Here is a 15,139-nt window from a genome sequence, read left to right as displayed (position 1 = left end):
GTTTTAACTTTTGGATAATTTATTATTAGAAAACATAAAACAGATCTGATTTTATAGTCTTTGTTCTTATGTTAAGACTGTTATAACAGATTAAAATATAATGAAGATATACAAATATAATAATTAAGTAGTTGAAAACAAATTATAGCATACAAAGAGATGAAAATATACTGCATTGTCATAATTGACACTCTTTGGTCCTAATTATAAAGTATATTGCCATGATATGAAGACATTTCTGGAGGAAATATAGTAACGCCAAATGATAAAGGCACACTAGAGACATACTAGCTTTAGTTCTCGTTAGCCATGTTAGTATAATGTACAATGAAACGTGCTTGTCCTTCAAATAAAATAAGTATAAAAAATTGAATACACAAAAAAAAAATTGACACGTGCAATTACTATTTCAAATGTTTTTAAAATTGTCAAATATTTAATGAAAATACTTAATAGAAGACCTACATAGAAACATAAACTACCCTTTTTTACCTCAGAGTTTGGAATTTTTTATTGTAACTTGTTTACACATATTGTGTGAAAAATACAAGTAAAGTTTATCATCTTGGACCTAAATGATCAGAGATTGACATACCTTATATAAGTTGTTTAAACAGTTGAGGAAAATAAAATGTTTATTGAATTAATAATTTACAGGTTTTCTGATGAACTAAAAATAAAGTATGAAGTTTATCATTCATATAACAAAATCACTGATCGCACATGTAAAAGCCTAAATCAAAGGAATAAACATTTTGTTGTTGGTCTTTAGCTCAAAAAATTTGGAACATTCAATATGTATCCTCATCTTTCAATTCTGTCGTATCATGCTTTGTCCGAACGCATACTACAGTATAAATATAACATACATTCTATGGACGGAAATATGTACACAGTAACATTTATAAAGTATTTGGAGAAAACTCTCATTATTGATTTTTACAACTATTTGTCCGATAAGGAAAGTTTTTCAGTTACTCTTGGATATTTTACATAATTCTCTTTCAAAAGATTTGTGCACATAATCTTGAACGCACATAATCTTGAACTAGATTATTTGCTTGTCGATGAATAAAAAAACACTTAATGATAGTCGTTTTTAAGAATAGAATATCTATATGTTGCTCCAAATATTGACAAATGTTCAAATGGATTAGCTAGAATTGTACGGTGGTGGAGAGACCGTCTCTACATTTGTCAGGCAACCAACGGCCTTATTGCTATCGTGAATAGGTGACGCATGAGCAACACTGACAGTATTTCCTTGACCTTCAAGTTTTAAATCTGGTGAACCCGGATAAGGAGGCGGTGCACTATTATCTGCTGGGGGTGCTGATGGTTCTTCCGAATGGCGAAAAAGTGCACTGTAAGATGGCGGCTGAAACATTCCATCTTCAAAAACCAAACCAGCCCCTGACGACTGTGATGTGGATATCTCAAATGTAGAGACTCGGCTATCGTGCTCCGTTGTATTGCTCAGGTACCGAGTCATTTCTGAATGAATAGATTGGGCTGTCATCATTCTGGCTAATCTTGATCCAAGTGGACCTCTTCGGACTTGAGCCTCAAGAACTGCTCTCCGGTTACGAAGATGGTCTTGGTTTGGACGAACTTTTGGTTTCTTGAAACAACGCATGTATAATTTAGCTGATGCAAGTAAAAATATGACAACTATACAGGCAGCTATTAATCCAATCAAAATGGCATGTAGTGCACTTGAATCTCCTTTTGGTTCTGAAATGTGGTAAGAATTTGAAATTAAAATATATATTTATAAATATAAGAGGTGTTACTTTTGTTTTTTTGGGTCTCATTGTCAATTATACCACTTTCAATTATATATTCTATCAAACGCATTTGTTTAGGTTCTCTCAATCATTTCCATATAAAGTGAGATAGGTTACACCCCTTATTTGAAATAATACATATTAAATAGTTCACTGTATGCTGAGCAATCATACTATGTTTCAAGATGAGGAGACCATACATTACCAAAAAAAAACAAACTTAAAGGTTAAACTAGACGCAAAATACTTTGTCATCTGTCTTCGTATAGTCGAGCCCATTTCTAAGTAGCACTTGTTGAAGGCCGTATTGGTTAATGTTTGTGTCATTTTGGTCTTATGTGGATAGTTGTCTCATTGTCAATCATACCACATCTTCTTTTTTTTTTATAATATCTACTGACAATCGACAACATTTATGCAGAGGTAAATAATATAACCTTAGACATAAACGTGTGGATCCACAAAAGTATGCATACATTAAACCAAAATAATAAAAATGGCGGGAGTATACCAAAGTGTTAAACTTGAAGTTCAAGGTCATAGTCTTAGTTCTCAGCTGTTGTTCATTCGTTCGATGTCTTTTATCATTTGATTTTTACATTTTGTTACAGACTTTCCATTTGAATTTTCATCGGAGTTTAGTACTTTTGTTATTTTACTTTTTAAAACAATTGGTGTATTAAAAAAAAATAGACAACGCCATGACAATAAAAACAAACATCAATTAAAACATAGAATACTTGATATTGAGCAGAAAACATTGGTGCTTTCCTATTCGTATCATCAAGTTATAAATCCTCTATTTTGAACCAAAGTGGCTGTGTATTCATTCATCTCACAAAGTCAAACTGATGCTCATATATGTTGTTTCATCGTAGTTCGTTATTTTTTTTAGTGTGACGTCCTAGTACACATTGTTTATGTGCAAGCCTTAGCCCGTCAGCCAAATTTACTCAATGTTTTTGAAAAAAGTTGTTGTGGCCTTCGTCTATTTTCTGCTCTTTAGTCGGGTTGTTGTCTCTTTGACAAATTACATATTTTCATTCACAAGTTTATTAGGGAGACGTTAACAGGTGAACTGGAAGTATGTAGTGACTTTAAAATGAACAAATACGAATTATTATTATCGATCATATCAGTGAATGCAGAGATTAATTAAAACAACTTTAATTCCATACCTTCAACAGTGCCTACGTAGAAACGAAGTTTAAAACCTTTTCCTGTTCTATCAGTATCAGAATGGAATCTGATAAGGGAATATTTGTTTCCTGTAAGGGTCCAAGATCCTTTTCTATCGTTACATAACTTTGCTTTCTCTTTGTCGTATGAACACTTTCCTGCAATAAAACAATTTCATATCTGAAGTAGGATTAAACGTGCAAAATAATAGAAGATATCGGTTTGAACTTTTTACACAAAAGTCACGAAACCACCGAACATTTAAAAATTAGACTTTTGTTTTTTGTCTTTTCGTCGTTGTATTTGTTTCCTAACTTGGTTTGATGGTATCTCTGTCTTATTAGTCTACATTTTCCAATATTTTTTCTATTTTAGTTTTTAAAAAGTCACAAAAAAACATTTTTATTAAAGTTCTTACCGTCATATAGAGCGAGGTAATCATATCCACAGTGATGACTGTCTTCAATATCCATATCCTCAACAACAATAGCTAGAGGTGTGGATGCACTAGGCTTAACAATAACCCACTCCTCTTTATCATCTCTGTAATAGATAAAAAAAAAGACTCACAACAATAGCCAGAGGTGTGGAGGCACTAGTGTTAATAATAACCCACTCCTCTTTATCATCTCTGTAATATATAATAGACGTGATTAACATAAATAGCTAGAGGTGTGGAGGCACTTGGCTTAATATTAACCCACTCCTCTTTATCATCTCTGTAATATACATAAGATATCAACAGGTTAAAGAAGCACTAGCTATGAGTAGATATAGGAAGATGTGGTATGAGTGCCAATGAGACAACTCTCCATCCAAGTAACAATGAGATATATAAAACAAATTAGAATAGTTCAATCATTCATGAAATGACGAATACTTGTGCAAAGTCGTGAGATCAATTTACACTATTATAAAAAATAAGTAATCGCCATGAAAACGTTCCAATTTTTTAACAACGGCTTCCAATATTTAAACAATCAGACTTACTTTGGGTAGTTGTTAGGATAATTCTCAGAGGTGATGACCTGGTGTGTTTCGTCAGCTCTAACAAAGCGTCGTTGCGGCCACTCGTATCCAGATTTACATGAAGGTAAACCTAAAATAATAGAATTCATAGATTACATAAGCTGCTTTTCAATATATTTTTTTTACCTTTTAAGCGTCACTGTTGATGTTTTTTTTAGACGAAAGGCTCGTCTGGCACACTGAACTTTAATCCTAGTATCTATGATGAGTTTATAATAAGATAATATAAAACATTAACTATGAATCTTAAGTAAAAGTCAACCTAAAAATAAAACCTATAAGGTAGGCGTTACAAGCCATTTGTATTTCCAAATTCATCTGCTAAATCTGATAGCATTAAATTTATTTTGAAGGAATTTCGGCTCTAGATATTTTTCTTGAATACATCACTGCAGTTGTAGGATGCTATGATTTATACGTGTTTCTCGTTTTTTTATACAGATTAGACCGTTGGTTTTCCCGTTTGAATGGTTTTACACTTGTTATTTGGGGGCCCTTTATAGCTTGTTGTTCGGTGTGAGCCAAGGCTCCGTGTTGAAGGCCGTACATTGACCTATAATGGTTTACTTTTATAAATTGTGATTTGAATGGAGAGTTTTCTCATTGGCACTCATACCACATCTTCCAACATCTGGGTGAATAATGCTTTCCATAGTCAAGGCAATGAATGTAACTTTCATGTTTGTGCTTGAGTAGCCATTGCTGATTTATACATTATAGAGATAAAGGTCGAACCAACAACAAAAGGATACGTTTAAAAGATGTTTAACGAAGGGAGTGAGGCTAAATCCCCACATCGTTCCCGTCCAAACAGTGCACCAGACTGTCTTAATGCCTTTGGTATAAACAACAGAGATAAGAAATCAAAGAGATTGTATTCATCGCTATACTGAGTCAAACCTGTTGAAAACATGATGATCGTATGTCTATACTCCAGATATCACTTGTGTTTTCAAATAGAAAAAACAGTAAATGTATTATACCTACATATCTTTGACATCCTTCGTTATTTTTTTTATTGTTGCAAAATTTAAATTCTTTTTTAAAATTAATGGGTTAGACTAAATGTTTTGTTCAAGATGATATGTATACAAATACGCAAAAACTATGCATATATACCAGCAGTTTCAATTAAATCACATTGTATATACAGTAGGAATCAGTTCTGACCTCTTTGTCAATAGAAGTATTTTCCCCGACACCTTTAAAACAACAGCTTCTAATAAGAGTTATGCTTCGGCTATACAAATTTTTGACATTTGAACAACACTAGGCTATCATGACTAAACTGTATTAGACAAGACTGTTTTTAGAAAAGATCTCACAGATTATTGAATTCCGATTGTGCTGAAAAATTATACAATTTGAAAATACAAAATGTATATGTATAAACAGAAAAATATAAAGTCTCCAAAACTGTCAATTTAGAAAGTTAGCTATGATATATAAAACATACTTTGACCATACGATTTGTACGTCAGTGTTATTCCAGTCCCGGTGCTTGTACTTCCGGTTTTGAACCACACATGCGCCTTTCCACGACGTGAAACCATAATTTTGATTGAGCCATAGCTGCAAAGTTCGGCCAACAATAGACCATGGGTATTATGTCCTAAAAATCAATTTTCAACTATCAGCAGTCATCAAAATACTAAATGCTGAAGCGATTACATACTTTTTGTTCATTATAGTTATCCAACAATGCAATACAGACAGAAAGATATATAATTATATAGTTTGTAAATCGGTTCGCTCAGATATTTCACATCCAATATTGTATTGTAATATTCTCTACAAATCACAAAAAATGTCTCAATTCCCCTCAAAACCTTACAAAACCTTTAAACAATCTTATTCGAAAGGGACACGTTGTCAGGTCATTAAGGATAGCATATTTTGGTATACTATTAATTCACTTACAGGGTCTTTGCTTCGGAGATAAACACATTTATTCTAAAACCAGTTGTTGGCATGATACGAGTTATGTTCTTCTCATATTCAGTATGATGGTGTAATACTAAAACCCTAACGGGAGGGAATGTATTTGATTTTCGTATGACGAAGACATAACCTTTCAATCAATTTAATTACGGTCTGGAGCTTGCATGTCAGTAACTGCTAGTAGTCCTTTGTTAATTGATGTATTATTGTCATTTTGGTTTGTTGGCTAGAGGTATAGGTTGAGGGTTGACATCTCACAATTCATGTTTAACCCCGCCGCAATTTTGCGTCTTTCCATAGTCAGGAGCCTCTGATATGACCTTAGTAAGTAATTTTTTAAATTTTAGATCATTTATATGTGTTTTGGAGTTCAGTGTGACGTCCATTTTCACACAATCATATTTAGGGGCCAGCGGAGGACCACTTCCGGGTGGGGGATTTTCTCACTGCAATGAAGACCCGTTGGAGGAATTCGGCTGTTATCTGCTGTTTGGTCCCCATTTCCATTTCAATTTACTGATGAATTTATTCGCAAGGTAAAAAAATGTTTGCAATTTTGAGATTGACTTATGTTATAGACAGATATATACGGTTGACCTTGGGTTGAAGTCATAAAACTTTGCTCAGTGCTCGGAGCACAAAAATCATGATCGAAACACGAAATCCAACATTTTAATTGGAGTATGAGTACAAAACATGTTTTTTTATTTCTATTCGAATAATGATTGCCTGAACAGATATGTGCTGTTAATGTGTCATTTATCTACTTTCAATCTTCATTTTTGAATAATGTTGTAAAGAGATATAAATAACAGTACCATCATAAATCCGAAGGCTGTCTTCTGCGCATGTCTGTGCTAATGACCACTTTGTTACGTTTATTTCAACATGGTCGGGGGATTCAATTGTCCAATGACAGTCTAAATTACTGGAAATTAAAATATGAAACAAAAACAGTCATGTAATAATGCATACATGTACATGTACAATTTGAAAACAATTCAATTACAAGTCAAAATGTTTCAGAGAGCTTGATTTGGAATAAGCCTGATTAGAGGTAAAATCGATACCCTGTAAACAGGTGTTATGATTAACGAACAAGCATACTTATAACAATCATATCAATCAATGAACTTGACTTCAAGATATACGAAATAATTGCTTTAAATTTTTCGATACATTATTGAATGAGACTCCTCACCGAATTTACTTTAACCATGATCAGCACTTCTGGTTCGACTATCGGACTAGTAAAGCCGGAATTGCTTACCCATTCAGAACCGCACAGATCAATCCCAGTTTTTTAATGTGTTTGTGTTGCTCAGTACTCAGTGTTCTATGTATTTTTCAGTGTAACCTGGTTCTTCTTCAGACGCTTCTTGATATTATAGTTTAAGGCAAACGCCATCATTCACCTTTTCTAATGATCAAATTTGGTATTGTTTTGTATGCAGCTCTCTCAAATATTTTTTTTTTTTAAATCTCATATCATAGCATTTACAATTAAATGGAGAATGTGTCTATTGTACTTAATGCCCCCACTTGCATTTAGTGTATACGGGGCATAACTCGAGAACAGTAAAATCGACGACACCCACCTTCAAATTTGATCTGTATTTTATAGTAATACGCATTGTTTAAAGTTTCATATTATTTGGTTTAGACAAACTTAAGACAGAGAACAGAAACTAATTTTGGGACTTTTGAACGTTTGGACGTACAAGGGTTACACTAAATGAACCTCCAGTGACGGCGGTATCATACAAATATAGTTTACCTTTCCTTTGATTTTTCTATTACTTTTTCATTTGTATTGGCTGATAGGGTTGATAATGATGAGCACTGTGCATCAATATCATCAGGAACTGGAATATATAAAAAAAAAATATTAAGATAAATATATATTATTTGTGAGTTATTAGGATCATCCTGAACATCAATGAAAATGTTTGACATTATGCAATCAACTATCAATCAATCATTTCGTATACGGGAAAAATTTTCAAATATGTGATAAATTGTTTTACATTAAATTTTGGCTTTCGGGATTTTTTTATCGCTTACTATACGTTATGGGTTTTTCTCATTGTTTAAGACCGTATGGTGATCTATATAGTTGTTAATTGCTGTTTCATTTAGTCTCTTGTGAAGAGAGGTCTCATTGGCCATCACACCATCTCTTCGTTTTTGTAATAAAAGATTGCTTTAAATGAAGATAGTTCTACATTTTTGTTTCGACTGTTCACTTTAAGAGGTCTTCGCAAATTCGACACCGATATTTAAAACATCGTTCCCGTCCGTCTTTCCTTTCAATCACATCTCGTGTAAAAATAGTCCCGTTTATGTTAACGGTAAAGATTGACATATGATTTGGCGTTAACTGTTATAAATATGACTTATTGGTTGTTGTAAAATGGTAGTGGATATCTAGGTTAAATATCAACATTATACATAATTGATAAAACAATATTTTGTCAATTAAAAGTAAAAGATAAAATCGTTGATTGTTCTTTGAAGTAACATATTGGAAAACCATAATTCAATGCTTCAAATGTATTTTCAACCAACGATAACACATAAAAGTCTTACAAGATTAATTCCGATGGGGTTCCTTCAGAAGCATCGGTTCAATATGAGTATATTCAGAGGTAAACAAAAAAAAGTACCATATTTTCTTATGTAAAATATGTTATGAATTTTTAAACTCGTAGAACTGAGGGTAAAATTATTGCAATACATCCATTTGATCATCATTTTAGTCAATCTCGTTTTTTTATCTCCCAATATATTTCGATTTATTTCATTTACCTTTTTACTTTCGGGTTCAAGCACAATTAAATGTGTTTTTAATGTGCCGTTATTGGCGTTTATCTTATAAATAAATGTATCAATTGTGTCCTTATGATCTAGATTCTATTTTTGGCGCTAATATTGTAGAAACGAAGACATTATTGATTTGAACAATAGCTTTGTTCAGAACATAAGCTATTGAATATTAACTAACAGGTAAATGAACAGTAGAACCATATAACATCAAATGATTTCTAATATGATCACGTTTAAATACGCTAGAATGCTTTCAAATCACGCGAGTTTTCACTTGGAATTCAAATCGGGTTTTACAAATAATATTAAACAATATCGACCAATACGATATTCTCGTGAGGGGAATATCAGTTTATATTACCTTGGATGTTGTTGATTTCAAATTGAATTATGACGTATGTTTCATATTTCAGTATCATTCGTAAAAACATGTAATAAATATCAAAATAATTAAAGCTTTTTGAAAACGAAAGCTATGCAATAAAAATATGAGTGACTGGCGTTTGAGACCAATTATTTTTCAACAGTCGTCAAAATTTAATAAAATTCCGTGTATATGTATATAAGTGACTATGTATTAAATTTGGAACCTTAAAAATAGGTCGATAATTTCAAAAGAACATAGTGCGAATCATAAACAAGTTTAGAGCGTTACTGATGAGTCTTATGTAGACGAAACGCGCGTCTGGCGTACTAAATTATTATCCTCTTACTTTTGATAACTAATTAGAAATTGTTGAATACCGCTCTTAAATTATATTATTAAACTAATATTTTTAGATTTATGGAACGTTTGGGTCTCATATAGTTTTTGGTTTTTAGACATATCATCAAAATTGGCTGCTGGAAAACAAGTTGCTGGCAGCTTGAAACTCGACTCTATCATTTTGAAAAACGGAAAACGTAACTGTATTTGTTCTGACTACTAGAACACTTACTCACATCCCCTTTTTCAAAATAACTTTTACCCGTAATGTTTTCCTCGAACTTGACGCATCATATAAGACACATTTACGATTTGTACTAACACGAGCAACACGACGGGTGTTACATTTAGACACTGTATATAGAGCAGGATCTGCCTATCCTTCAGAGCATTTAAGATCACTCCCGGTTTTTTGGTGGGGTTCGTATAGCTAAAGTGTGTATACTTCTCTGTTGTGTTTTGTATACTGTTGTATTACGTTATGTTGCCTTTTGTTTTCCTTCATTGTTTACCACAGCGGTGTCAATTTACTTTTAACGTATGGGTTAAAATATACCTTTGGTATCTTTCAACTCCCCTTTACGCACAAAAATAGGAATATACCTAATAAATAAAATGATAGCGATAAAAGTTACTTACCAAAAATAACTAATGTTAATAAGAGTACCAACAACATGAGTGAACGGTTTGGTGTGTCATTGATTTTCCACGATGTTCATTTGCCAATAATTACTCAGCTGCAAGAGAGAGAAACAAAATATAAGACAGTACACACTGAGAACACAACTGGAAGTTGATTGATTACAGATCAACACGTGAGGTTGTACTGTTCGTAAAAGGATCTTCTTTTAATCGTATTTACATTTTAATTCTTGTAAATGACTTAAGTAGCGTCCGCTTATCCATTCAAGGGTATGAAACAAAAAGCTAACGGTTTGTCTGATCTATCCCACTTTCAATGTTATTTTTTAACGTACTGTAGGAAGCAGGCAATAAAACAATTCTTCCACAAGTGTTTGTAGATATATAAGAAGATGTGGTATGAATGCCAATGACACAACTCTCCATCCAAGTCTCAATTGATCATTAAAGGGAAACTTCGCAAAAAAATCAAAAATTGATATTATGTTCATTCTGTATAAAAATGCTCAAATTCATAGATATTAAAGTTTTATTCCGCTATATAAGCGATCGCCATTGATTTTAAATTTATAGTATCAATTCTCTGCGTTCCGCCATTTTGTCTTCTTTTCCCGATCAATGAAACGATATGTCTATAAACCACAAAGAAACAAAACTACAGTAACCGATAGTCGTAATTGCGTGTCGATATCTTGTCAAACCGTTTTAGAATAGTTTTACCATCGTATTGATGAGTATTACCATGAACAGTTTAAACATCCTGCAATGAATTTTCAAAAATGGGGAAACCATTGTTACAGCTAATGTTTATCGAAACCACAACACAAAATTAAATGAATGTTAATTAGCTTGAATAACACAAAAGATTTGTGGTATGATTGTAAACTATCTATCAAAAAGTGATGAATAAATGCAAATAAATGTAAAACATTTTGTTTGAGAAAAACATACGAAATAACGGTAAAAACATTAAAATAAAAAAATAATAATACAGAAAACAACGTTACGCTAACCATCGGAAATACAAACGTCAGACTTAGATTAACACAGAAATATACACAATGCGGCGGGGTTAAATATGTTTGTGAGCGCCCAATCTTCCATTCACACTAAACAATGATGTAGCGGAACACTAACTAGTTCTAACGTTGAAACCCAGTTGGAAGTGGAAATAAATTCCAGATTCCGATAACGTATGAATATGCGTGACAACAAATATTACGATAAATCCAATTGTTAGACTTTTCAAAACCTAATATATCCCACCAGTTAATAAATAATAAAACTAAGCAATAATTAAGTGGTGTTTAACTTATTGATACCATTTATTTATTTTTGCTTTCGGTTTGTAAACAAAATAATGTTTAAACAGTGTATTTTCTTATTGATTTGATCGGTATCACAGCAAATTAAAATAAAAGACTCCAAACAAATTAACGTTATTTGTACGATGTATTGGTAATAATTTTAGAGAAACAAAAATTGGCAAGGAATATTAAATTCCATTTGTTTTATTAGACGTCATTTTAATGTAATAATGTTATATGAAGTAGAAGATAATACAGCAGCCGTTATTTGATCCTTGAAATTGTAATAAATATTAACTTTTTATGTCCTTTCTAAAAATGTGTTTATCTTATTAAAAATTAGTTTAATGATGTAGTCTATCAATTGATTGCTTTTTTTTTTTATAAAAATGTAACTTTGTATTTTTTTCATAGTTTCGGAAAGAAACAAGGCGTCTTTGTTATTTGTATCTTTAAAGCTAGAGATAATCATTTTCTAACAAATTGCATAGACTTAAATCTGAAAAACAAAGACACGGACCTCGAGTGTTGTTTATTTAAAAAAAAATCCTGCATTTTAAATTCTTTTTAATTTACACGATCAATTTATTAAATTTTTTAACATATAAAAAAGAAGATGTGGTATAATAGCCAACGAGACAACTGTTCACAAGAGACGGAAATGACACAGAAATTAACAACTATGGGTCACCATACTACCTTGAACAATGAATAAAGCCCATACCCACCGCATTGCTTGTTCTTTTGAAACAGAGTAGCGACCACTCTTAGATTTGAAAAAAACGTTAAAAGATTGTCTACCAATCTAAATTGTAGCAAGTGAAAGTATCTTGTCCATTTTTCTTCTTTTCTTAAATGGGATGATTCAAGATACATGTAAACGTATTTAAAGTTCTTTACATACAAAAAGTCAGGAATCTGATGTTCAGTAGTTGTCGTTTGTTGATGTGGTTCAATGGTTTCTCGGTTCTCTTTCTTTTATATATATAAGATCGTTGGTATTCATGTTTGAACGGTTTTACAGGAGTCCTCTTTTTGACCCTTTCTAGCTTGGTGTTAGAGGCCGCACTATTTGGTATGGACTTTGGTCAGCGTTGAAGGCCGTACAATTACTTATACATGTAACTGTTAATTTCTGTGTCACTTTGTCAGTTGTTGAGAGTTGTCTTATTGTCAATCATACCACATCTTCTTTTTTTTTTTAAATATTTGTTACCCTTCTTGTGTTTTCACGGATAACAAATCCTTGGCTCCAATATGATGAAAGAGATACTATAAAATGTTGACACATTCACTGTTTCCATTCTCAATTATATATAATGACTTTTCGTATACAATAAAGCTTTTGTGTTCAATTTTGCCACTTTGCATCAGAGGCGAATTCAGTAGTTAATTAGTTGTGGATAAATAGATTCATGTATGTAAAAGTTATACGTATGCATAAACACTTTGAACAGTGTGCCTTTTTTTTCTCGATAGTTGGCTTAGGAAATACATCCGACTTAAATTTTTATCATTAGGTCTGCATCTTTCGGAAATTCGTACTTTCGAAGTTCGAGACATCGGGGTCAATTAACATTAATTTTACTTCGACGGGACAATAAAATTTACTCGACTTAACCGAGTATTCGAATCAACCGAGTTCGACTCATCAGAGGTAATCATGCATTGATCAAACGGGAATTTACCGGGACCTAGAAATTACTTCGATTCATCAGAGTTTTCGACACAACCGAGTTCGACACGACGAGGTTCGACTGTACATTAGCCGGTACCGAAACACCCATGTGATAATAAGTAAAATGAAATAAAGTCAAAACATCACTTTCCATGTTGGATTCAAAATATATTTATTTGAAAAGGGTTGTCTATAAACATGCGTTAGTTTTTCAGTTTCAATGGTTTTACACTAGTATTTTTGGGGCCCTTTATAGCCTGCTGTTCGGTGTGAGCAAGGCTCCGTGTTGAAGACTGTATCTTGAACTATAATGGTTCACTTTTATAAATGTTTACTTGGATGTAGAATCGTCTCATTGGCCCTCATACCACATCTCCTATCAATCATATGTTGCTTTTTGATTTCTTGTAATTCTCGGCTGTTTTTTTTTGTATTTTTGTGTGCTTTGTGCTTGACTCATATGGGTGTAGTTTGCTGCGAATACTATTATTATGGTTATTATTATTTTAAGGGCCATTAGCTACCGTACCGATTAGTCAACAGTGAAAATACGATTCTTGTTATTTCTAGTATTCATTTAAGCGGGAATTGGAAATAATATTTCGTTATAAGTATTCAGTTTGGCCCAATTAGCTAAAAAACATCGCTTATCTATCATAAACTATGTATTATTGACTTGCAAGTCAAAAATATAATCTAATCGAATCGGTATTTTTCTGACCTTCGATTCAACTGCTTAACAGGAGATGGGTTACACATTAGCTAAATAAAGGGATATAATGTTAACATTGAAAGTGAAATAAGGATGCACCATTTACTTGACTGTTTCGACCAAGAAAAATAAATCCTTATGCAGGTAAAACGATGATTTAGATATTTTTGAACCTATAATAAGAAATTAAACATACCTAATAAAATTCAATTGTACGTGCCCGCTCACTCGTTCTCTATCTATAAATTTGTGAATGAATATAGGTAATATGCCAAAAATACAACAACCCGACCACAGAGCAGACAACAGCCGAAAGTCACCAATATATGTTTATCTTCAAGTTTGCATAGGGCTATCTGGCCGTCGAAAGTGTTCGATGGTGTAATTACATGTACATGTAGATAGCGTTTAGACTAAAATACACATGAAATGCTGGTACATATTATCAAGTCTATGAATTGTTATTGTTTGTTTTAAACTTTTTGTAATTTGAATGTACGTTTTAGTTTAGAAATGGGGAATGTGTCAGAGCGACAACAACCCGACCATAGAGCAGAAAACAGCCGAAGGCCACCAATTGGTCTTCAATGATCTGCAACAAATGTGTTTTTTCCTTCAGTCACCTGCATGCATGGTTGTCCTTAAATTAACCTTGACGTCCACAAAAGCAAAAGATAACAAGAAAATGTGACATCGGAATTATACATTAACAAATTATGAACCACAAGAAAGCGAGCAATTCACTGATTTTAAAAGCAAAACCAACTGGTCAAAGAAAATAAAAATCGACAAATCGAAAGTTATGCTTTTTAGTCATTATGATTATTTACCAAATAATATACAATTGTAACATTAATTCTCTTCTTCTAGAGTCAATATGATGTATACATACATGTATATCATCGTTCACGTGCGTTTTCAAGTAACGTAAAACATATTTACCTTTTATATTGAAGCTCCTTTTGTATCCACCATTAAACTACGTGTTAAAATGGCACTTAAACGGGATAATCCAAAGACAGCAATTTGCTTCCATTTAATTATTGAACAAACGTATCGATTTGTCAACCGTATACTTACGTGAAAGGAATTACCATAGCAACCAATCAACATATATCCGAACGGATGGCATTTAAAACACCTGAAACTAAATCATTTTAAAATCTGCATCTTTCATTGATCAAATGAGGTATTATTAATTTTCTTTTGTCAATTTCATAAACTACCCATTTGAAATGATATTAAGTGTTAGAAATCTATTTCATTCCGACGAGATATTAATATTTTATCGATATGACAAAAGTTGTCTTATTTACGTTGAAACTATTGAAT

The 15,139-nt window shown here is 32.4% G+C and overlaps 1 protein-coding gene across 1 annotated transcript; it reads right to left on the bottom strand.

The window, feature by feature from the left end:
* Nucleotides 1-806: 806 nt before the first annotated feature.
* On the bottom strand, nt 807-14,857 carry LOC134684968 (deleted in malignant brain tumors 1 protein-like). The gene is made up of 9 exons (XM_063544291.1): nt 14,750-14,857; nt 10,108-10,205; nt 7,714-7,801; nt 6,755-6,864; nt 5,452-5,607; nt 3,957-4,065; nt 3,385-3,509; nt 2,966-3,124; nt 807-1,734 (listed from the first exon to the last, which is right to left on the bottom strand). The coding sequence occupies exons 2-9, from the start codon at nt 10,142-10,144 to the stop codon at nt 1,154-1,156; spliced, it is 1,365 nt and encodes a 454-aa protein (XP_063400361.1). The 5' UTR covers nt 10,145-10,205; nt 14,750-14,857; the 3' UTR covers nt 807-1,153.
* Between the last annotated feature and the right edge of the window lie 282 nt (nt 14,858-15,139).

This window comes from Mytilus trossulus, chromosome 9 (genome assembly GCF_036588685.1).
Source record: "Mytilus trossulus isolate FHL-02 chromosome 9, PNRI_Mtr1.1.1.hap1, whole genome shotgun sequence".
Classification (NCBI taxonomy): domain Eukaryota; kingdom Metazoa; phylum Mollusca; class Bivalvia; order Mytilida; family Mytilidae; genus Mytilus; species Mytilus trossulus.
The sequence above is the reverse complement of the archived record's forward strand: the minus strand, read 5'-3'. Positions and strand labels throughout refer to the sequence as shown.

What these genes read in the sequence shown, in the direction of transcription:
- LOC134684968 (XM_063544291.1), bottom strand. Translation starts at nt 10,144, where the DNA reads ATGTTGTTGGTACTCTTATTAACATTAGTTATTTTTG. An exon ending in ATTAACATTAGTTATTTTTG is followed by an intron (nt 7,802 to 10,107) that starts GTAAGTAACTTT and finishes TATATATTCCAG; the next exon opens with TTCCTGATGATATTGATGCA. An exon ending in TTACCTCGCTCTATATGACG is followed by an intron (nt 3,125 to 3,384) that starts GTAAGAACTTTA and finishes GTTTTATTGCAG; the next exon opens with GAAAGTGTTCATACGACAAA.